Source organism: Serinus canaria, chromosome 2 (genome assembly GCF_022539315.1).
Source record: "Serinus canaria isolate serCan28SL12 chromosome 2, serCan2020, whole genome shotgun sequence".
Taxonomy (NCBI): domain Eukaryota; kingdom Metazoa; phylum Chordata; class Aves; order Passeriformes; family Fringillidae; genus Serinus; species Serinus canaria.
In genome coordinates, this window is record NC_066315.1 from 48,531,310 (window position 1) to 48,556,371 (window position 25,062).

Here is a 25,062-nt window from a genome sequence, read left to right on the forward strand (position 1 = left end):
AACATTTTGGCCACTTAATGAATGCACACTGATTCAATACAAATTTTATGCAAGACAAAAATATTTTAAATTTATTACTGTGAACCTTACAGCCCTTCAGAGAAAAGTCTAGGACAGAATTGGTGCCTAGCAGACTCTGGCATGCTACCAGGGCAGTATGTCTAACATGGGTAGCAACACCTCTGCAAATCTATTTCAACTACTGTAGTGAACACAAGGGAAAAAACCAAACCAAAATGAAATCATCCAAAATAAAAACATGATCAACCTTTAAATGTCTATTTGAATTACAGAACACCAGGGCTGCCTATGTGAAAAGTAGAAAGTAATGAATATAGTATGCAAAACATTCACTATCAAGTATCACTTGGTACCTAACGCACCTTAGAAAATGCAAATATCACATTGACTACTGTATGAATGCACTTAGCATTTTTTTAGTGAAGGGAAAACATTTTATCAAGACATATTTCCCCTTTGTTTTTGAATTGTTATTCTTTTCTGCTTTAATGCCATTCAATAGCATTTTAAAGAGAAGGATAGAAATAGTGATAAGGATACTAGCTCTTATTACTTTTTTCAGGCTGTTTGACTTTGTCTCCTGGCTCTGAAGGTGCCTGTTTGTTTTGATATCCAGTCTTGCTCTTCTTCCCCACTTCTTCCTTTTATCTTGCTTCTCTTTTATTCTTTTTGTGCCTTGGCTAGCTTTCCAGTTTAAACGCATTCCTTAAAAAAGTCAAAGCATTTAAAAAAACCCATGGATTTTTAATATCACTGATGTTTTAAAAATGTATTATAAGAGCTTACATTTGAAAGCAATTTGGGGTTTGGTGTCTACAGGGTGCAGATGAATTTACAAGTATTGGCATGCTTCACATGTCTCTTCTTTAATACATTTCCTAAGTGAATCCTTTTTACAATGCTTGATTTTAACACTAAAATGGCTTAAAAATATTGCCCTTGCAATTAGATGTCTCCTCCAAACTGGATTTCCCTGACACCATTTTAAATGCTCTGCACCTCTGCAACACAATGTTTCAAATACATTTACCCACACTCTACTTAAGGTAGAATGATATAAAAAAATAAAAGTACAGCAGGAGCCTGTGCCGCCTCCTTAATTCTTGCACATCAAATTCAGTTTTGATGCTATTCAAATATTCATGGGAGGAAAAGAAATCTGGAAGTGAAACCGTGCTCTATTCCATAATTCAAGCCCCACTGCATAGCCTATTTAGTCTATATTCAAATAAAAAATACACTAGAGTGTAGTTTCAGAACTATACACACACTGAAACTCCACCTCGCCTTCCGTGGGGTACATCCCATAGGTAGACAGTATACATGATAGGGAGGATTCTGTCATCTCTCCACCTGGCTGAACACAGGGATGAAGGGATGGGGGAAATGGCAACAAGCTCCGGCCCAGCACAGCAGGCAGGTCTCCTGTGTGATTATCTCACTGTCTCAGGGGCCCTGGGAAAACACGTGAGAGGCTCTGCAAGTGGAAACAAACAACAGCAAGGATGGTGGTTCACTTGGCTGGAGGTTAATTCAGACTGCTCCCTGCATCAAAATTGCTTCCATATAGAGAAAAGGATGGGTCATGATCATGGGAGACTTGCTTCTGAAGGGAAGAGAAGACCCAATATGCTGATTAGACTCACTTCTTAAGGTTGTCCGCTACCTCCTCAGTGCTGGAGCTAAAGATGGGAAAAGAAAACTTTTTACTCTGATACAGCTCTCAGTTCATTATCCATTACTGATTTTTCAGTTCGGCAGCAATAAAGTCCCAAAAGGAAGTCTGTGGGCAATCAAGAGACTTCAAGGCCTTGGGATGACTGATTAAAGGATCAGGAGAAAAAGTAGTGCTCTCCTCTGCCCTTCCAGTTGCAGGGACTGATGAGGGAAGAGCCAGCAGATTAAGAACAGACTCTGAGCCTGACAGAACTTTTGGGGTTTTAACCACTGGCTGGTTTATAGAACACCAAGCCTAGACAGACAGGTTGCACCTGTCCATCAAAGGGGTGGAGAGTATCTTTGCAGAGGAGTTATCAGTTTATCCTTAAACTAGAATTAAAAAGCAAAAGGGATGTTATGCAGCTGCCAGTGTTTAAGGGGTGGTGTGCTAGTGAGGTTCTTTGGTCTGACATTCCAGTGGAGGCGGGGGATTGAGATGTATGGAGCAGTAAAGACAAAAAGGTTACTGATGTGTTAGAAATGAAAGAAGTGCCTGAGAATGATCAGTAGGAATTACAGCTTCTTCCCACAAAAAGGGAGCAGGATCAGTAACTCAATTTAAGGCCATCTACAGCAATGCACACAGCATGGGTAACAAAACAGGAGGAGCTGGAAGTAACTGCACTACAGGGCAGCTGTGACACAGTTACCATCACATGGTGGGACAACTCACAAAAGGGGAGGGCTACAGTGATGGCTGGAAATGCCTCTGAAGGCATACACACAAGGAAGGATAGATGGTGGGATATGCCTTGTACATTAGAGAGTGTTTTGACTGTCTAGAGCTTGACAGTGGTGATGAAAGGGTTGTGTGTTTATGGGTAGAAATAAGAGAAAATGCCAAGAAAGCAGATGTCAGGGTGGGAGTTTGTTATAGACCACCCAAGCAAGATGAAGAAGCAGATGCAATATTCTAAAAGCAGATGAGAGAAGTCTCACAACCACTGGCCCTTGTTTTTGCACATGACTGACTTAACAGATAACTGCTGGAAATAAGTCACTGAAGTGAGGAAACAATTAACGAGGTTCCTGAAGTACATGGAAGATAACTTCCAGGCAGAGCTGGTGAGGGACCCAGCTAGGGAAGATGTGCTGCTGGACCTGCTTTTGTGAACAAAGAAGACTTGTGGGTGACATGATGGTTGGAGGTTTATTTGGTACAGTGATCACAAAACAGACAGTTTTCAATCTCAGAGAAGTAGGAAGAGGGGTCTTCAGATGGGCTACCTTGGACTCTGAGAGAGAGATTTTGGCCTTGGGAGGCAGTCCTGAAGGACAAAGGGGTACAGGAATTCTGCAAGAAGGACGTCTTAAAGGCACAGGAGCAGTTTGTAACCATGTGCTAAAAGACAAGCCAGCATGGAACACAGACACCACAGCTCAGGGTAAAAAATGGCTATGAAGGGAGAAAATTAGAAAGGTCAAATCTCAGCTAGAAATTAATCTGGCTACTGCTGTAAAAGACAACAAAAAATGTTTTTATAAACATATTAGCAACAAAAGGAAGGAACAAATATGATCTCCATCCTGCATCGGTTGGAGGGGAAAACTCAGACACAAAGATTAAGAAAAAGGCTAAGGTACTTAATGCCTTCTTTGCTTCAGTCTGTAATTTCCAGACCTGTTCTCTGGGTACCCAGTCCCCAAAGCCAGAAGACAGAGAGAGGGATTGAAACAAGGCCCCCAAAATTCAAGGACAAAGGTGGCGATGTGCTACACCACTTAGACTCACACAAGTCTGTGAGGTCAGATCGGATCTACCAAGGGCTCTGAGGGAGAGGGTAGAAGTGCTCACTGAGCCAATTTTTTATCACCTATCAGCAGTCCCAGTGGGATCTCCCAGCTGAGTGGAAGCTAGAAAATGTGACACCCACATTCAAGAAAAGCCACAAGGAGCATGTGGGGAACCAAAGTCCCATTAGTCTGACTTTGGTGTAAGAAAACCTACAGAGCAGATCCTCTTCAGTGCCATTACATGGCATGCACAGGACAATCAGGCAACAGGGCCCAGCCAGCATGAGTTTATGAAAAGCAGGTCCTACTTAACCAACCCAATCTCCTATGATAAGGTGATCCACTTAGTGGATGAAGGAAAAGTTATGATTGTTGTCTACCTGGACTTCAGAAAAGCCATTTTTCAACACTGTTTTTCACAACACTCTCCTGGAAAATCTAGCTGCTCATTGCCAGGATGGGTGTACAGTTCACCCTGGCTGATGGCCAGGTCCAGAGTGGTGGTGAATAGAGTTACACATAATTGGAAGCTGATCACAAGTGGTGTTCCCTAGGGTCCGTGCTATTTAATGTCTTTATCTGGACAAGGGGATCAAATGCATCCTCTCGGGAAGTTTGTAGATGATACACAGCTGGGGGGGAGTGTTGATCTGCTGGAGGGTAAAAAGGTTTTACAGAAGGATTTGGACAAGCTGGAGTGACGCGTTGAGGCTAATTTTGTCATTCCATGAGACCAAGAGCCAGATCCTGCTCTTGGGTCACAACAACCCCATGTAGTGCTACAGGCTTGGGCAAGAATGGCCAGTGGAAAAGGACCTGAGGGTGCTGGTCATTAGCCAGCTGGATATGGGCCAGCATAAGTCACCAAGAAGGACAATCCTGGCCTTTATCAGCAATAGCGTGGCCAGCAGGACCAGGGCAGTGATTGTCCCCCTGTACTCAGCACTGGTGAGGCCACACCTCAAATCCTGTGTCCCGTTCTGGATCCCTCAATACAAGAAGGACACTGATGTGTTTGGAGCACGTCCAAAGAAGGGCAGTGGAGTTGGTGATGGGTATGGAGCACAAGTCTGATGAGGAGTGGCTGAGAGAACTGGCTCAGAGGCTCAGTGTTCTTTTTGCTCTCTACAACTACCTTAGAAGAGGCTGTAGCAAGGTGGGGGTCATTCTCTTCTTCCAGGGAACAAATGACAGGATGAGAGGTAATGGCCTCAAGTTTCTAGAGGGGATGTTTAGGCTGGATACCAGGAAAAAATTTCTTCACTGAAAAAATTGTCAAGCACTGTAACAAACGGTCCAGGGAAGTGGCTGGGTCACCATTCCTGGAGGGATTTAAAACACATGTAAGTGTGACCCTTGGGAGCATGATTTAGGGGTGCACTTGACCATGTTATGTTAATGGTTGGACTTGATGACCTTAAAGGTCTTTTCAACTCAAATGACTTTATGACTGTTCAAAATTTTAAACTCTGTTCAACATCCAGAGATCTAAAATGTAATTACTATATCAATGGCTTTATTTATTTATTCTAAAAACTCCATTCTGTAGCATCCTGAACCACACAAAAGCTACTGCAAAATTTGGGGAATAGGAATGAAATCTGACCAAGTCAGGTTTGATAAACTGGGTGTAAATTAAGTACCATCCATAAAACACTCTCAAGCTGAAAGAGCACTAAGTGCTACATATTGATTACCATTTGTCTGTACTATAGGTATCAAATGAACCAATCTGATGGAATCATCTGATGGCTTTGTTATTTATTATGCACTTTCAACCTAAAGTATAATAGAATAGCTTAATGGCATAGCTTGAAATTACTTAGATGCAGACCCTGTGGCTCTCATATATATTAATGTACTTGTAAAGTTAATGCAAATAAATCCAGGATTCCCACCAGATTCATAGTCCCCTTAAAGGATGTTAAATGGCAACTAAACAAAAAAATGGAGAGATTGTGGGAGCTCTGTGAGTCCACCATGTCCTCAAATGCCACCGCCAAGGCAGAGGCTGAACTCCAAACTACAAATGGCATGTACTTCAGCAATGACAGCAAAATGTCTTCTCCTCAGATATCTGATATCTAACTATTCACAACTCAAAAATATTAAGGTTAATAAAAAGGTAAAATCTGTGCTTTCTCTGACATTTCAAGCTACAAGTGCAGCATGTGTATGGTGTGTACACACTATACTCCAGGGAAAGCCTACCTCTCCATGATTTGTAAACCTCATGCACTGTGTTTTTTCTTGATTCCTAAAATCTCAGGAGCAAGTACCCACATACTAGCATCCACAGAGGGACAAACACATCTCCTGTGTTCAGGAAACACAACTCTTAATGTATTTTGCCATCTAGTCCAACCACGAGGGTCAGACTACCTGGTCTCTAAAGGTCCATTCCAGCCCACACCATCATGTGACAGACCATACTCAGACAAGCACCAGCACAGCCATTTATCACCACACAACAAGATGCACTGTGAACCCAATACAGTACTAGCTACCTGTTTTAGACAGTTTCCCGGTACTTCTGTTGCTTGATGAGCTATCTCCTCTTGTCAGGACGGTTATCCCACCAAAACTGGCTGTCTTTGTTATGGCTGGCTTCAAATTTCGATTTGAGCTGTCCGAGTCTGTGCTGCTCCATGGCCTCTGGTGGTCTGTCCACTTCAGTTCGTTCTCTGTACTGCTCTGTCGGCTGCCAGATGTCTTCCCAATGCTGTCCCTGTTGCCCCTACAGATATCATGACACAAAGATTTATACGCAAATAAAACCATGTCAAGGCAAAGTCTATCTTCAGGTACCCTGCAGCAACCCAAATAAAGAAAAGGAGATACTCTGCCTTTACAAAAGCAGGTCTGAAATGGGATTTGACCCCCATACTTATCTGCCTTCAGCATGCAAACACAGCTATGCCCTTTTTACATGCATGGCACTTACCACCCTCCCCTTCTGGATACGTCCTCAGAGCACTTTACCAGATGGGGCTGACACAGCAGTGTTATGCAGCACTGATGCAGCTATTCTGTGCCCATTGAGTGTTCTCTTCCCTCAGCAAGACCCTCACCACTTCTCACTTTGCTGTCCATTCATTGTAATGTTTTTGTCATCAACTTCACCTGCACTCTTTGTCTTCATATCCTTATTTCTATAACAGCTTGCTCCCAGTCATTATCAGCTTTGTGAGCCCATCCAAAGCCTTGCCTAAACGTGTCTCCTCTCAGTGTGACCCCAATCTCTTCACTGTTAATGCTTCACTTAGAGACCCACAAGTCAGTTTACTCTGTTTCCACTCTGCACAGAATAATAATGAAATTTCCTGGGTAGAGGCTGCCTGTCCTTAAACAGTTGCAGAGCACCCAGTGTACTGTGAGTAATAACACAGTAAATCCTGTGATCAGAATTTGGCTTATTTATGGTAAACTACTTGCACTGTACTGCTAAAATGACAGAACCAAAATGCCTACCACGGCTTACTGCACCATGACTGTTATCCCAAGTGGTGCTTGTAACACTCTATTTGGAAGGATTTTAAAAGGCATTTTCCACTCCTCTGTCATATATTACAGCATAATAGCTTGCAGGCTCAAAACTCTTTCTAGAGATCAAAAGGATGGGACTGTATCAATTTAATTTTTTTTGGTCCCCTTTTTCCTTGTGGACTTGGTTCCTGCTTTTTATTTGGAGAACCTGCTGAGCTGTGTCACTTGGGACATGTAGGAGGCAGCGTGTCAAAGATGGAATCAGGCTGTTGCATTCCTCGCCTGTAACAGAGCCTCTCTCAGATGTGATCAGCAGTATAAACCTGTTGACCTTTCCTAGACCCACACAGGGGGAAAGCATGAAGAGAAACAGCAGAGAAGCAACAACACAAAAAAAAGGAAAAAGATTTTAAAAATAAATCATCCTTTAAGATTTAATCTGAAAGAAAAAACCCCAAAGTATATTATTTACAGAGTTTTTTGTGCTCTTGTGCTTAGAAATTAACAATTCTCTTCTATTTATATGCTAGAGAAAAAGTGGGAGAGAAACAGAATGCTATTGTATTCCCACTATCTGTGGCTTTGGGTTACAAAAAATTTCTTTAACTCCCCAGACTCAGACATTAACTATTAAGAGTGTGTGTACAGACACCTCCTAAGTCCTGTATGCCCAATCCAACACTCTCAGGTCATCAAAGCTAACCCAAAGCAAGGAGGAAGCTTTTTTTTGCCTGCTGCCAGTGGTCATGGGGCGCAGAAGCAGATGCTCCAGCACTGCTCCTTATCTGGTGCAATCTCTCCATCTCCTCTGTGGCTGCTGTGATGACATGCAGACTCAGCAACCACACATCAAATTTTCTCCTCACATATGCATTTCTCCTCGCAGTGAAAAATTATGTAATATATATGATACAGGTTTGAAGTGAAATACACAAACCCCAATGCACACAGACATATAGCGAATATCTGCTGTGCTGTCCATGTGCCTTAACAGATGAAGGCACATTTCTGAAAGCATCCATTCCTTTTGAAAGCCTCCTCTGCTTAAGACTTGTGGCAGCTGACTGACTTTTAAAGGACCCTGGTTGATGTGAATTGAATGTGTGAGCGCTCATGGTGGGGGAAGACACCATGAGTTTCTAAAACTCTCAGAAGAATACTGTCATGACCAGATTCAGACTTCCAGTGATTCGTGTGTCAATTGGTAGAACTGTTCTTCATTAAAATAGGAATGAATCTTAATTATTTCCTGTTGGCCTGGGATGCTCTTTGGGATATGGAATGCATCTGAATGTGTGGAAGGAATTGGAGTTGAGAAGACAAAGCTAACAGAAAAAAGTTTCAAAACACAGATACTTCAGATAAGGGAGCTTCAATCAGTTTTGCCTCAATGTACTTTTACTTCAGCTTTTAACAAACCAACAAAAGGAAAAAAGGTCAGTCTGGGCACTAGTCTATGAAACGTGCCTGTCATATATGCTCCAGGAAAAATGGAGCTTCTCCAGTCTCTCCCAAACAGCCACAGTCTGAGCAGCCAGGCAGCTGAAAATCTCATGTGGTTCCTGAGGCAGTGACCCAAAGAAAAGGGTCCTCTTGTTACCTCTTCATTCAGAGATAATGGGAAGAGTGGGGTAGAACTCTGTTCTCCATGCTCCTTTCCAAGCAGCAAACTGACATACCCACACATGTCGAGGTGCATCTCAGCAAGGACACAGACAGAATCACAAGTGGGATACACTGGGAAATAAATATTAAATAAAATTCATACAAACCTAAACAGCTGCCTTTTCTTATGCATATCATTGCATATGCTACTGTCTTCCAACAGCCTACTGAAAAAATGAAAAGAAAGATTATGCTAAAAAACATGGTAGTTCAAATTTTTTCTGTTCTGTAAAGTTTTATTTGATTTCTAGATACATTTTTCAATTTGTGCTAGATTCAGTTTAAAGAACCAAAGCTAAAAATGCCCCTTCCTCCCTCTCCCATAGTTGCACACAGTCAACTGAACATAAGAAACATCATCCAGCGAGGCTGAGGGCCAATTTAGCATTTCCTGTTACTGAGAAAGGTAATTCTCAGAAGCTAAGGAACCATTCCATCCAAAGAAAAATTCATTAAAATGTCATCTAATAAGAACATAAAAAATTGCAAGCCAGCAAAATACTGCATATGTAATCTTAAGTACTTGCTAAGTCGCTTGGAAGTCTTTGCAGCTAAGAGAAAGGCTCAGATCCTCTGACAAAAAAGAAAGGCAAAGCAGTTGAACACACACCTAACTTTCAACACAGCCAATCAACAGGATTGCTCATGTGCACGGAGCTAAGCACAAGTTTAAGTGCTTCACCTGATCAAAGGCTGTAGGGCATGCAGCAAGAAAAAGCAGTGTTCTGCAGAATGCAGCTGAAGTCTCCCTCAGGACAGCAACAGTGCAGGCAGGACAATTCCCAACCTGGCCTTTCAGTGGTCCCCACTTGGGTATGCATTCCTCACACTGGGCTGGTCAGTCAGCTCCCAGGTTCAAGGACAGCAAACCATGTGTAAATACCAGAACTGACCACATTCTCCTGCACACAGGTGTGGAACTGAATGCATAAACCAGGGGAAGCCGGGCTATGGAGTTCATGGTTTATCCCACAGAGGTACCCACCCTACCCTTGGCAGTGCAGCCTCTGAGTGCTTTCCATGCTGACTTGGAAGTGTGAACAACAACTGTGTGATCTTTGTCGCCCCAGTCTCCCCTGAGAGGGAAAAACAGATTTATGGGAGCATCTGCTTTTAGCTTTATGGGTTCCTCTGTCAGAATTTTGATTTATTTTGATAAAACATCTCCATAGTCAAAACACAGAAGTAGCAGCTGAGGAAATATCCTTGGCCCTCAGAATATGAGGTAGTTAGATGACAGTGGCCTTGAGCTCCTGAGGGCCTTCCCTCATTCCACTTACAGAAGTGTCCATCAGAAAAGCTGGTTTGTACCATTACTGTGGAGTCATTTTCTATGGGGACAGCTTCACCCATAAATGCATCTGACAGATGTAAGGGCGGACAGAGAACAAAATACTGTGAGAGAGAGCCTCTCCTTATTCAAGGGGAGGTGGTAAACAGTTTTTAAACTTGTGCAGGACAGACTTGGGTCAGCACTGCTCAAACACCCACCAATTATATTCCCCACTTTTGGTTAAAATCCTTATCTGCCATAAAGGTGCACAATTTTTAAGATTTTCAACACAGTTAAGCTAACTTACGTCTGTTACGGAGCCAACACTTCATATTCAACATTTCAAACACAGTTTACTCTTCCCTTTTGGCTTGAGTGGATAACAAAACATTCACAAGAACTATTATGCAGTAATGCAAAGTAACAGTGAGCTCAAACATCACCAATTCATTACTACAGCAGCAATAAAACAGGAACTTGTGTGGAACTTGTGAGTCTTCACAATCAACAAGTGATGTCAATGCTGCTGCTCAGTCCCACAGGAGAGCAGGTTAAACAACAGACACCCAAGTCTGGTGTGTCATAAATACTGTCATCCAGCCACTGCTAGAGGGCTTTTTAAAGATCAGTAAGTTAAATACTAATACTCTGGCACTCCAGAGACAGAATGGTCACTTGAAATGAAAGCTTAGGTGCCGCCCCCACCCTATCTCCCACAATCTGCTTTTTAAACTGAAATGCAAAAGCCTCAGGAAAGCAGCAGTAAAACTTTATCTGCTCAGGTACCATACTGCAAGGCAAGCTCTATTACACCCTCTTAAAGCACAAAACTACTGCAGATAATAGGGACTGCAAATTTGTTCAACAGTCTTCACATTAGGATAAATAACCATAGAACTACAGATAGACAAAAAAAAAATTAAGAGAAACAGCCAAGTTTAGCACACACACACAAAATAAAGCTATTTTTTACCTGTTTTCCACAAAAAGGTTTTCCTGGGAGCAAACTGACTGAAAAATAAAAAAGGCATTGTATCAGACGTTCTAGGTATGTTCTGCTGTTCCAATTTCTTCCTTGATTTTAGAATTACCTCCCCTGCTCAGGCCTAAGGGGATTTCAATTCATGCATCATTTGCATTTGCAGAAGACAAGAGGGGAAAAAAGGTCAAGAATAAGGTCAGGCCAGTAAAATTAATTCCATGCATTACAACACATTGCCAATGAGGTGTCTCTGTTTGGGAACAAACTGAAACTTCTCAGTTAAGAGATCTGAAGAAGGTACTATGTGCAAAATACTGGCAATTTGAAGGGAAAAAAATATTTTTCCTGCATAGTATAAGGTTCCACTGGTCTGGCCTACCACCTCAAAATAAAACTGCAGGATGGCACAGAGTTGTAGGTAGGAAGGACAAACAGAAGGAAAGCATGCAGAATTTACAAAGTTACTCAAAGGGAGAGAAGATACTGCAGTACTTAGAAATAGTGTGTGACTTCACATTTTACAGTTGGAGAGGGAACACTGAGATATAAATGATAAAAACCTTCTTAATGATAATATTAACAACAATCATAGCAAGAAGGCTCTCTGCTGGAGGACTTAGATCCCAAAACAGGTGAAGGGCTCAGAAGAAATAAATCCTATGGGCAAGTGTATATCTCTTTCAGAATTACTGATTTTTTTATGCAGAGAAATGAAGCTGTGTTCAATTTCCCATGAATAATTCTCCCTCTCTGATTTTTTCATTTCCCTCCTATTTCATGTTCGCTACACTAAAAGCCTCGTAGCTGTCACTGGGTTATATCTCGATGAGGTACAGAAGAAAGAATAGTCAGCACTTGCAATGAATTTAAACAAAAGGCAGGTAAAGGAAGGAGGACACCAGAGATCATGGCCATTAGTTTTGTAACAATAGGACTCAGTCCAAAGAATCATAAAATGCCATAATTAACTGTGTCAAATTTTACCAGAATGGAATAGGCACAGAGTTTGGATGTTTCTGTTTTGTAAAGGGTGAGCTAATGACCCACTCAAAAGAGTCTAAGCCAACACCCTGCTCATTCTTAATGCTCCAGCTGATGCCTGGACAAAGTTTTCCCTTGACAGCACAGCTAGCGTTGCCGCATCAATCTACAACAGGAAGAAATTTAGCCCTGAGATGGCACTACAATTTTGCATTAGAGTGTAATTCACCCACTCAGCATCTACATTAGGGAACACCTGACAGTTCTGTGGGCTTCCCAGGTGAGCTCCTACCCTGCACTCCTGCTAAATTTGCAAGGCACTGGGCTGCATCAGGGGCAATATGTTTCTCCTTAGCACAAAGCCTCAGGACATCAGAAACAAATTCTCCATTGCCAGGAACCAAATCCTACCAGCTACAGCAGACCTAGGGTTTCACTTCAGGCTAAGAGAAGATACAAACTGTTTCATCTAAACCAGTGGGATCCTTTGTACAACTACAACACTGTGTCTTCTCTCATTCCTTACTCAGGTACCAGGTTTCACTAACAAATGTGCAGAATTCAGCATAATCTAACTATGCTGAAGCAAAAAGCCCCAGAAAAGCATACTGAGATCACCTCACAACCTCAGCTGTGGGGTCATCATCCCGAGCTTCATGATGGACATCTGTGCATTGACTTCTGTGCAGTCACATTCCAAAGCACAGGATTACAGCTATTCCTACAGAAAAACCTTTGCTCAGACCAGAGTACTGGACTGTGTACCCACAAGTTACAAAAGCAAAGGGGCCTGTAATGCACTTGTCTGTATTTATTTCATTTTATTAAAGTTTTAAAGACTGGGGCATAAAGCAGAATAATTTTCTGGGATTTATATTTTATCAAACAAGCAGAAATGTCTGCTTCCTTCTCAGTGTCTTGATGGGAACCACTATCAAGAGTATTACAGACTTTAAACAGAGTCCAGAGTAATTCAATTTGTCTTCTTGGTTGATGATGTTGGCACAGTGCCACACTGTGCCAACACGTTTCAAATCCCTGGAAATTATTCTTCAGTAAAGTTTTGAGGCTAAGAGGCAGAGAAGACAGGCACTTTTTTATTATTTTATTCTTACTGTTAAAAATCAAGTGGCTAAGCAGCTCCGGATAGAAATTTAGCTACTACAAGGTCAGGACTCACCTTCCTGATGTATACCATGACAGTGCTCAATTTAAAGTACCAGGAAAGCTTAAATACCCAGCACAGTATTGTTGTCAAAACACTTGACTCTTGTTTACCCTTTTAACAGACTGGCAACACACCTATCAGATAAAAAATTATGTAAGATTACCTACAAGTTAGTGTCCTTGGAGATCTCTGCATGCAAGATTTCCATTAGGATGCTCTGTATGACTAATTGTTATTTATGAAATTAGTATTTCACTTTTCCAATTTCCAAGAACCTTTTAAAGTCTCATCTGGAAAATGTGCATCAGTTCTGCCAGTGCACTAGATATACTGGGAGTTGCTGCTCTTGTTTTTAATTACATTAGCAAACACAGATAACTATTAAGGTGCAGCAATATCCTTCAATGGATAGAAACAGGTAATAATTTTCATGTCAGTTAACAAGATGTGATCGATCTCAGGCTTCCAACTAATGCTTTAACAAGCATTTCATCCTCAGCCACAAAGAAAGTCTCTGTACACCAGTACAGGAGTTTTAGTACCTACAGGTTTTTATTAATTTTAAGCCCTCTTCTTCCTAATCTTTTCACACTAGAGGGACAGAACAGGCTGAAGCCATGTCTACAGGTATTTCTTTTGTTCCACTCTTTAATCAGAAACTGATAAAGATTCTCTGAGTTTTCTTAACTAGAGGAATCGTGACCAACTGTACCTAAAGCATCTGGTTCTTTAGAAAAACTCCTTGGTGAAAAATAGCCACTACAGTTGACAACAGAAAATAAAGAGCATGGTGTATTTCCTTTAATAAGTTCCATGTGTACCATGGGAAATTCTAGCATTTGTGTAAGTAAGAAAACACCTACATTTTTCAGTGACTACAGAATGATTCCCAAAGAATGCATTTATGAACACTAAATGGTCCTAGCGTGACTCTGGCCCATGAGGTTATTCACTGCACTAACCCTGAAGAATGAAAGTTTCCCCATGTAATTTGATTGCTAGTCTTTACAGTCAATTTTCTGCAGGCTTCAAAGCCAAACATCGTGTATCATTTATGCACACATTTGGGATTCTCTACATACAGGGAAATAATGTTTTTTATTCCTGTATGTTGTTCTTTGTCCTTCTTGGGCAATAACTTTTCAACTTCTCAAATGCAACTAAAGCAGTTCAAACAAGGAACTTCTCTGCAAGACCCAGACAGTGCAGGTCTTCTGCTCCAGTTTACTTGGCTGTAAAAGTCACAAATTGTTTTAAAACTAAGTTTTCAATAAAATAACTTTTGCAATTTAAAAAAACCCTTGAAAACAGTTTTGAGCATAACAGAGCTCAGCCTCCACTTTTTTTAGCAGCCTGAAAAATCTGAGGTGCACTTTGCAGTTCTTATTTCAGTGAGCTGGAATGATCATGTTTATTAGCCATTTATTTCTTCACCAATTCTTTTATTAAAATATCAAACTAACATGCTTCTCAGTCTTGCTGAGACAGGAGCAAGACTTCCAGCTCTCCTTGTTGAAATTTGTAATAGCCAACACAACAGATGGAAAACCTGCCAGAAAGCATAATTTAAACTGACTAATACTAGAGTAATCATCATAAAGACTATCACAGTGATGGCATTACTCATGAACATACTTATTTTGTTAAAACCTTCCCACTTTTAAATGAAGAGATCTGGTGCAACTAGAGTTCTGCAAGATCAAAAGAAGAATAGGCAAGCTTTATATTGTTATATGGGGTCCAGGTTAAGACATTTTTCATAGCACTCGAAACATGCATGGAATTTTTTGCCTCTGCAACCAGACTGCCTTTTCCTTATAAATTTTGTTTAAAGTTCTGACTTTTGGGCCATTATCTTAAGAGTTTTGGGTGTCTCAAACATCTTTTGGGGGGTTGCTGCTGGATGCAGCACGTTATGGCAGTACTCTTGACCTTCATCGCTGCACTTTGAAGACCTCCCATGCGAGCTCTTTTCATGCATACTCTAACTAGAAGTGATGTATCTGTGATCCACTTGCTAAGATTCACAAGCAAGGCATTGATAAAGGCTTGACTACAGCAGTGTAAACAGTATAGAGGTAACAAAAATACCACATGATTAATCCATCTTTGACTCTCTGTATCTGAAATTTGCAGAGTAACAAGGCTTATGTACCTACCTCACACAAACCTGGGGAGAATTGGATTAATTAATGACTGCAGAGGGCCTTAAAACTTCACAGTCTTACATGCAGTAAGTGACTATCTATAACAGGAAGCCATTTCTCTCTTTCCTAAAATTGAAAAAATACATTGTCCACCACCACAACCACTGGCATCATCCTAAAAACACCTTGTATCTGGCAAGGGGTGCTCCACTCAAAAAAGCTCACATAAAACGCAGATTGCCTTTGACATTAAAAATACAACTTGCTGAAATTCACTGCACTATGATGCTCACTAATACCTGCAATAGCAGAGAGAGAGAGCAAAGGAGTGGATATGAGAGAGAGAGGGAGAGAGATCTAACATTGCTGATCTTTAAAAATACTCCCTCCCAATTCTATTTAAAATGTCTGCCAAAAAGCACACTTTTACTTAGGTCCTGCCACTTGAAAATGCCAACCCAATGAACCACAACAGCCTCCTGCTGTGGGCAATTCAAACACTCTCCACTTGCCTGTTTTTAGAACTCAAATATCTAAAGGTAACAGCAGCAATATACTATGGAGCCACTTTCAGCACACTTTTCCAGCCACCTCTGTTTCCCAGCCTGGCATTTCTAGCTGCAACTTGTGATAGAAACTGGACTATTTTGGAAATAACTTTCCATTTGGTAATTTTTAGCATTTTGGCTCATCTGAATTCTGTATCAAAACCCAAAGATTTTTTTGTTTTGCAAAAGCTCTTTTGTAATGTGTCAAAACCTCTTATATTTCATATAAGAAACTTGTTGCAAAGTGGCTTTTGCAGCTCTTGAACAACTTGACAATTCCACCATGTATAGCCTGGGACAGTATTTATATCAGGCCAACATGCTGAAAGCAAAACAGAAACTGAAAGGCCTCTGCTTTTACTGGAATCATCTCAGCCAGGAAAAAGTGAGGCTAAAAACATTTAGATGTAGCTAGCTATTTACTAAGAAGCAAGTGAGACAACACACACCTTAAAACTACACAGTGTATTCTGCCAAAAAACCCAACTTGGACATGTACAATTCCTAATAGTATTATTAGCTCTGCAACATATGAACAGTTTTGATTTAAAAGGACACTGCCCAATATGATTTTCAAAAATAGTTTTAATTGGATTTATTCCCATATTCCTCCTAAATGGCAGAACTCCCACTGAGATATGAAATAAAACATTAAAATCTGACTTTTTTCTTTTTTTTTTCCTTTTATTACCTCATCATTACAGTATTATAGCAAATTGTGATTTTCTTCTTTTTTTCAGGAACATCAGGTATTGCGCACAGATGTTTCAGACTTAAGTATTTTCCTTAGCAATAGATCTTGTTGAGCAAGTTCTGATTTTTTGTTAAGGGCAAGAATTTTAATGTCTGCTTCATTTTATTCCTTTCAGAATATAATCATCAACAGCATGACTGACTCTTTCTGATGGTAGAAGTACAGTTCTTTAATCAGTCATTTCAAAATAATGATGAAACTCCATGTTTAACCTCTGCCCTTTTTTTGTTCTCAGTGTCTTGATGCAACAGCATTGGCCCAAAAAACCAAAACACATAGGGAGTCTCTGCAGAAGGACACTTATAAAGATTTGATTCACTTTGAAAGAAATATAAAATAACACAGCTATTTGAAATTATTGAGAGTGTCCACTTAAATCACTGCTCTTTGGCTAGCAGAAGGAAAAAGGAAATAAACCTAGGCCTTGTGAACATGAACATTCAAAGAAACAGGATAGGCACACCCCAGACAACATGCTGGGCCTAATCTCTCTTCTACCCTTCTCCCTGCAACTCTCATGACTTCACTCTCCAGAAGCCAACCTCCACACCTGTAAAACTCCTCTGAGACTCTCTTAGCCAATCTGCTTTCCCTGTCACCTCCAGCTCCACAGGGCAAGTCCAGCTGCAGTGTTGTTGGAGGAGGGGGGCAAAACTGTCTGACTACAGGCAAAGGTATGGCACTAAAGAGGCAATTAAAATAACTACTCACATCTTGTGCAAATATTCTCTCCCTCACTCTCTGATACTCCTCTTCTCTCTCTTCAATTGATTTACTTCGTCTGTCATCTCTAAATGGAAGAATTCTGTTTTGCTGAGCAGAAAGAAAACCAGGAGGGTTATATAAGTTGAGCTGTTAAAAACTGCCATTAAGTAACTGTCAGCTGAGAATAATAAATGTTCACTTAAACAAATGAAGCACGAAAATGATAGCTGTCACTCCTGCACAAAGAACCCTGTGAGACTGGGCGCTCAAGGATTCCCAGATAGATTCATCAAGCAGGTGGCCAAAATAAGGCTTTCTGTATAGCTTTTGTGGACCCACCATCCTAAATTTGGGCCTAAGCACTGTTGTTCTCAAATGCTAAGATTTCTTGGTTCTCCTACCAGCTGTGAGGAGCAGGAGGGCAGGCAGTGGTGGGCTACGTAAGAAATCAAGGAAGAAGGAGGGTAACAAGGCTGCTGGAGCTAAACTGTAAATCCTAGAAGAAACCCACGAAGTCTGTGTGTGCAAAAAGAAGTCCCAGATATATGGCACAACAGTTTTAACCATTTTCACACTGTATGGAACCCTCTACTGAAGTTTAGCTGGAAAAGGAAGGGCCATTTTTGCCTCTTGGTAAACCACAGTGTGGGAAACGGTTGTGCCATGGGAAGAAGGAGAGGAGATGAGCCCCATCGGGAAATGCTTCATTGAAAAATGGGTTTCAAGGACTGGTCCTTCTCCCCCTGCACCCCAGGACAGGGTGGGATAGGTCAAGCTGCTTTCCTTTGAGTGATCCCCACAGTCACCACACCCTGAAATTGCTCGGGGTTTGTTTTCAAAGCCAGCTTGTATGCAGCGCAACTGGCAAGGCTGCCATGTACAAGTGAAAGTCAAGGAAAAAAGGGTGAAAAAATGAAAGGAAGAAAAAAAAAAACCGGTCCTTTATGAAAACATGAAGGCAAGTGGAAACAAGAGAATCACTGGTTGGTTCCTGCACAAACGTAGCCCTAGCAAAGAAAGCATATGCTGTGAGAATTTTCTCATAAAAGCAAATCACATCAGAACCATTTCAGATTTTTTTTTTTGTTAATCTATTCCACATACACAGCTTGCACTGGATTGAAACAGCACAACACCCGCTTTTAAAGTCAGCACAAACACACACATTTCCCTGGCGCTCCCCTACTCATCAAGCTCACCTAAGTTAAGGTAGTGTTATGGTACAGGCAATACGGGGGGAACGTCTGCCACAGTACATGCACAAGCAAGTAAATTACACAGACAGTAAAAGGTGGTGAGGGCACAGGAGGAGGAAGGGAAGTAAAAGACTGACCTCACTTAATTTTGGTCAAAACATAATTTAGGATGGTTAAAAAAAAATCAACCTGGCCTCACCATCACATCTTGGGGCTTTTTTACTTTTTTTTTTTTACACTTTTTTTTCCCTCTTTCCTTTTTGGGCTGCATCAGTTCATCACTGGTCCATACTGAAATCCAACTCTGAATGGGTATAACAGAAGAAGGAAGCTACAGGGAGCGTAGCAACTGCCATAGTTAGGCAAGACATTGAGGAATGCGACTGACACAGCCTTCCACACAGCCCAGAGCCACTGGCATTCCCCCTCCCGTGGACATGCAGCAAGTCCTGCGCCAAGCAAACCACCCATGCAGATCCACACACTGCCACGGCTGAAGCAGCCACTCTGGGGCTCGGAGCCACCCACGGTGGTACGTGTGCCAAAGGAGGCGGGGAGGGGCAGGAGGGCAGGGGAGGAGGAGAGCAACAACAAAAGAACAACAATAACATCAGTCAGCCCACCTTCAAAAACAGAACAAATTTCAGCAACTCTCGAACCGAAAACCAACCTGATTGTCTTCTTTATCAATACTAGAGTTATCTCGCTTCAAGATAAATCGCTTCTGGGATTCTTCACCTTTTTCATCTTTTAAATGTTCAGAAAACCTTTGCTCTGGTCTGCCAGCAAAGTAAAACATAGCAATAAAAAAATCTTTCTTTTGGTTTTGCTTTGATCTTTATTTCTCAGTGCTCTTTGTTTTCACACAGGCATTTAGTGCAAAAGCAGTTAACATTTGTGAGATGCTGCCTATAGCTGTCTGAGGCTGCTGTATCGATGCTAACTGTTATTGCTATAAATAGCTTTTGTTGTTGTTGTGCGCAAGGAATGGGAATCCAAATTCTCAGTCACTGAAATATTTAGACTCTCCTCACTGTGACTGAAGGACAGGGAAAACAAATTACCATACTGTATGTTAATTTGCTTCCTTCAGTAGCTGGGATCTCTGGAAACACTGCCACTTAGTGAGGCCTATCTGTCTTGAAAAGCAAGGAAAAAACTGGTAGGAATCTTAAAAAACACAAAACCAAAACCAGACACCCAGGAGTTTCCTCATTCCTGGTAAGCCAAACCAGTAAAGGGAGGGACTGATGATGTTTTGCTTGAACAAAATTTTATCTCATCACCACTAAGTGGGAAAAATACTCTAGAACAATCATAGAGCATCAATTAGTTCACTGATTTAAACTCATTTACTTATTTAGTTATTTATTTATAAAGTCAAACCTCAGGGTTTTGGCTCAACATTTTCAGGTTTATGTCATGATGCCATTCCATGTTCTCACCTTGTGCAAAAAGCAGTATCTTATATCACCCCACCTTGTGCAAAAAGAGAACTTTAAGAAGCAACTTTTGTGGCCAAGTTGGTCACGGACAATGCCTCGCAGCTCCTCCAGCCTGCACCATTCCCAGAGTGGCGTTTGAGCCTGTTTTAAGCCTGCAGTGTTTAAACCCGCAGAGTCTTAAGCCCAACCTCATCAATAGGGTGACCAATGGTCTCAAGAACTGAGCTCACATTCATATGTTGCCATCACCCGACTGAGCGGCTATTACTGCACAAACTCTGTTTTAAAAGCAGCAATTTACTGTGAGATTTGTCAGGGAACGCAAGCCTTGTTCTCAGTGCTGAAAGAGCTGCCAGCTTCAGTGGTGGTAGGAGATGCTCATGTCTAGATACCTACACAAACAAGACATGAAGCTTCTGCTGACATCAACGCAAGCAACACTGAAGAAATCAAAAGGCAGAATTTAAAGAAGTGCTTTTGCAAATAAGAGTCCTCTACAACCTTTAAAAAAACCTCTCATCTTCATCTTATTTCAAAACAGAAAATTAAACCAGAAGCTTAAATCAGCAACCATTTTGTTGTTACAGTGTTATGGATTTCAAATCAAAATACAGCACACATTCACACCATAATTGCAGTCCATAATAATTCATTGTCAGATATACAGGAAACATTTGTAATAAACTGTAAGAAATTCAATAGTAAGGCACACCAGCTATCCTGCCTCTCTTTCTTTATGAATTTTCAGCACTTTCACTTCTGCACACAATTTGCATTTTTGTGACAAAGCAACAAAACACACTATATCCCAATTTCCACAGATTTTGACAATTCAAGAGCCTCTGGCCATCATCCATAGCTATAGAGCCCAGGTCACTAGATTATCTGGATGCCTTGCTAGCCTTCTTTAGGAAAAGCCCAGAGGACCATGGCTCTCTGCATAGTAGTTTCATAATCTAATGAGTCATTCATTATGTTTCCTCATAAACAGAAAGGCTACAAAGCCCCATTAGTGGATTGCTAGGTGGGTTGTTTTCCCTTTGCTCCCATTAATAAGCGTCATGCCCATACAGCCAGAAATAAAGATTCCTTCACTCAAATGTTGTGCTTTCACAGGACTATCTGAGAATTGTTATTTTTCTGGTTGTACATCCTAAAGCACAAACCAAATTTCTGTGGTTGTACCATCAGTGTAAAATTTAGGGCCGTAAACTATCAACTTAACATCTAATAAACCATTTGCAAAGAAAATAAATTAATTCGATTTTAAAATTCCAGGGAAAAGTCATTAGAAAGAAAAAATCAGAGAAAAAAAGCTTGAAAAAAGTTTGAAAAAATGTCTCCTCCAGTTACTAACTTATTTAAACAATAACATGATTTTCATATTTCATAGCATTATTTTAAATTTTAAATCCCATTTTCACTTCATTTATCATTTATAAAATATTTCTGTTTTTCATAAGAGAAAAATATAAGATCAAACTACAAGTCAAAATTAATGATTCTGTATGTATGTGCCTGTTAATAAAACTAATCTACAAGCCCAGTAGGTGATCAATCTCCAGTCATGAAAAGAAATTTACATGGGCAGAGAGACTCTGCAAATGTGCGGAGCACTCTGGAGCACTAGGGTACCTTCAGCACCATGAGAATATCTACCCCTCTCAGTCATCTCCGCAGCTCTGGGCCACGGCTACCAACAAGGCTCCAAAGAGCTGGACCAGCTCAGCGTAGCATTCACATTCTCTGCAAAAATCCTTTTGCCCAGGATTTTTCTTCTGGGAAGCTGAGAAGCCTCAGATAAAAGGAAAACAATTCTTATCTCATTTGCTTCTCCTCTGTTTTGCTCATGTGGAATGTGTTTGGGGATTGTTTACCCAAAGGTGATTGTTTCATTGGTGTGGCTCTTTGGCCAATCAGGGCCAAGATGTGTTGAGACTCTGGAAGGAGTCATGAGTTTTCATTATTAGCTTTTTAGCATTTAGGAAGTATCCTTTCTGTATTCTTTAGTTTAGTATAGTATTCTTTAACATATAATATAATCTTATAAATTAATAAATTAGCCTTCTGAGAACATGGTGTCAGATTCATCATCCCTGCCTTTGTTGGGCATTCCCAGCAAATACAATAGCTCAGTTCATAGGGAGGCAAAGCCTGAAGGAAGACTGTCATGTGACAGTCTTGGCCTCCCTCAAACACTGAAATTCATCAGTAGAAAGAGATGCAGACTATTTAAAGAAGATATTCACACATGTGCTTGTGTTTTTCTCTTTAATACTGTCAACTGCATTTTCTTTTTCAACATCTATTGTACAAATAAATTATTAGTAGATACAGATGACAAACAATATTTAAAACCAGTAAGTGAAACCAAATGCTCAGAATCCCTTGGGTAGAGAACAGGTTGACTTTGAAATGGTTTTGGTCTGTTCCATGGATGGAAGCCAGTGTAAACTCCACATTTCCAGCTATAAAGTTCACTGTAACAGCATAATGCATTTGCTGTAAGGAACCAGAGACATGGAGGTTATTCCAGGGAGATCTGTTACATTAGTTTATGAATTTGAAGGTGAATCAACTGATTAAAACAAGGAAAATAATGCACAGTTTTGTGTAAGATGTAGTGTAATGTCATACACTATATAATTACAATAATACAGCAGATTAAGTGAATTAATGTGAGTCCTAAATTAATAACAATCATTTTTAGCTTTTTTAGCTGATACTGCTACTAGTATTCAGCACAATTTATCAGATTGTGTTCATGCATTTAAGGGAGTGAATTTATCAAGATTATTTTTCGTATGGTGTGAACTAAGTTCCTACCGACATCAAAGCAAGGTTTACAATTATTATTATTACTACAAGCCCATAAAAAAAATCAGGAACTTTCTCAGTATTACCACACTGGACACCTAAATTTTGTCATCAAATCCTAAAAAAAAAAAAAAATGTGTAATTTTAAAAATGGGACTTGCACAGCCTTTTTGAAGAGACATTGAGAACTTTGGAAGGCATCATCACTAACTCTACTCATCACTGTTTAGGGATCTTCAAAAAAAATTAGAAATCACATAAAAAACAACCTACAATACCTGTACTATACAGGTGGGTTGACCAAGGATAATAGTACACCCATCTACTTAGTAAGAGCCATCTGCAAGACAAAAGATATGCAACCCCCACGGAATTCATGTACCACTTGAGAATCTGAAAACCTACTACTCCAGAAAAAGAAGTTTAAGGAGGAAGTACCTTTTAAATCAATGGGATTTTTTTGTAATTTGAGGACTCTACTGAGAAAGCCAAAAAGTATGACCCAGTTATACCTTAAAGGCTCAGAAACCAACATAAAGGGAGCGGAAAAGCACACAGGCTAAAAAGATGTTAAGCCTGGTGTGGTTTTTTCTTTGTTTTGGTTTTCTCTAATATAACCTTTTAATCATTCAAATTTTTACTACTTGACCATAGGGGTGGAAGCAAAACATCTGTGCCCTGAAAATACAACTTCACAAGACCACAACTGCATATGAATTCATTTCATATCTCCTTACAGTTGTCAGGTAGCTTAGTCACCTTTCTGGCAATGTGGTTCTGAACAAAATGTAGAACTATTTCTTGCTTCCCTGTAAAGTTTTTGATCAGACACTACGAATGTTTAACAAAGACTGGACCTGAGAGTAACTTAGTGAATCCTCAGCGAGCTGCACAGTCCCCTTGTCACTCCCAGACCTGCCAGAAAGCACAGGCCCTTTCAGCAGCCAAGACAGCCTCTCCTCTCCATCCTGCCCAGAAAGGTGGCACCATAATATTCAAGTAGGTGCCACCAGCATATCTCCAGGTAGCCAGCTTCAGTAGGTGTCCTGCAGCACCCGAACATTTCACTGTTAAAAGCTTCCCAAACTCTCTTGAACATCTGTCAACTTCTGCAAAGTCTGCTCCCATCACTTTACACTGTTTCCTAATCTCGTTTGTTTTTTTTTTCCCCCCACAGTAAAAAGAAATCACTTTTTGTCAAGTGATCAGTTTAACCAAAGGCCAGACACAGTATGTAACAGGCATCATTAACCCTACTATCCAGTGTTTTTCCCTGGCTCAGGAGCACTTCTACATACTGTGTGCAGTATCAGGTCCAGACCTGTGGGGAGTACCCAGGTAAAATCTCATGGCAAGACTGCATCCCCTTTTCTTGTGGCTGTGCTTCTTCCCAGGCAGCCAATGATCATGCCAAATCTTTCAGCCTCACTTTTGTGTTGGCAGAATACTGTAATGGTCACTTCAAGATAAGTTTCTTGTTTCTGTGCTTGGAATTATTTCATTGTGAGGGTGACCAAACACTGTCACAGGCTGGCCAGACAGGGGGTGGAGTCGCCATCCTGGGGATGGTCCAGGACATGGTCTTGGGCCACTGGGTCCAGGCAGTGCTGCTTGATTAGGAATTGGAAAAGAGGACTTCCAGAATCCTTCCATCCTTAACCATGATGTCATTTTGTGAAACAATCAGTTATACAGTAAAAAAGTCCATAGCAGAGCAAACCTCTATCAGTACCTTTTAGATGTTTTTTGTGTCTGTTGATTCTTTTATAGGTTAGCCATTTTCCCTTCTGATGTTATAGCTCCTTAAAAGCTATGGGCAGTCCTTACTTAAGCAAGGCCCCAAAGGTACTTTTCTGGACTCATTCCTTACAATTAACTTTGATTTTTGAAATGGTAAAGCTGGAGTAAGCAGCAAAGTATTTATGTGTGTCAGGAAGAGAAAAAAAAAAAGATTTTGATGGCATTCGATGATTTTTTTTTTCTATTCTATCATTATGGTGACTTCAATGTGAGCTACTTCCATTCACTTCAGTAGAAGAGTTCCTCTCAATTTATCTCTGGATGACAGAAAACAGAGCTCATCCCTCAAGCATATTTTTCACACGGACTCTTTAAGGAGAATTCCCCATTACATGCTCATTTAATGATTTTGATTCTGAGTCAGCCCTTGTAAGTGGTAATGAAAAAACCCCAAGCCCTAACTACCTTAACCTGGTATTCACTATTTAATCAAATTACAGATTTTAAAAACATATTGCAAAATGGTAATAGCTATTATGATACACAGACTAAGGAAGTAACAAGGCATTTCCTTGAATCTGCCAAGCAAACTAATGCAGTTCAATAGACCTCTATTTGCACAGGAGATAAGAAGTTAAATACTAGGGGGAAAAAAAAGCCTGCACTCATTTAAAATAAGTT

At 40.6% G+C, this 25,062-nt stretch overlaps 1 protein-coding gene across 23 annotated transcripts in view; it reads right to left on the bottom strand.

The window, feature by feature from the left end:
- ARPP21 (cAMP regulated phosphoprotein 21) overlaps positions 1 to 25,062 on the bottom strand; it is a 197,049-nt gene that overhangs the window by 58,069 nt on the left and 113,918 nt on the right. For 8 of the 23 annotated variants that reach the window (XM_018920717.3, XM_018920713.3, XM_050971333.1 and 5 more), the window contains 5 exons: positions 19,050 to 19,158; positions 17,190 to 17,291; positions 10,872 to 10,909; positions 8,733 to 8,792; positions 5,979 to 6,211 (listed from right to left, as the gene is read on the bottom strand). In XM_018920717.3, coding sequence (XP_018776262.1) covers positions 5,979 to 6,211; positions 8,733 to 8,792; positions 10,872 to 10,909; positions 17,190 to 17,291; positions 19,050 to 19,158 — 542 coding nt within the window. The remainder of the gene's footprint in view (positions 1 to 5,978; positions 6,212 to 8,732; positions 8,793 to 10,871; positions 10,910 to 17,189; positions 17,292 to 19,049; positions 19,159 to 25,062) is intronic. The other 15 variants (XM_050971342.1, XM_050971334.1, XM_050971349.1 and 12 more) reach the window with 8 other exon arrangements.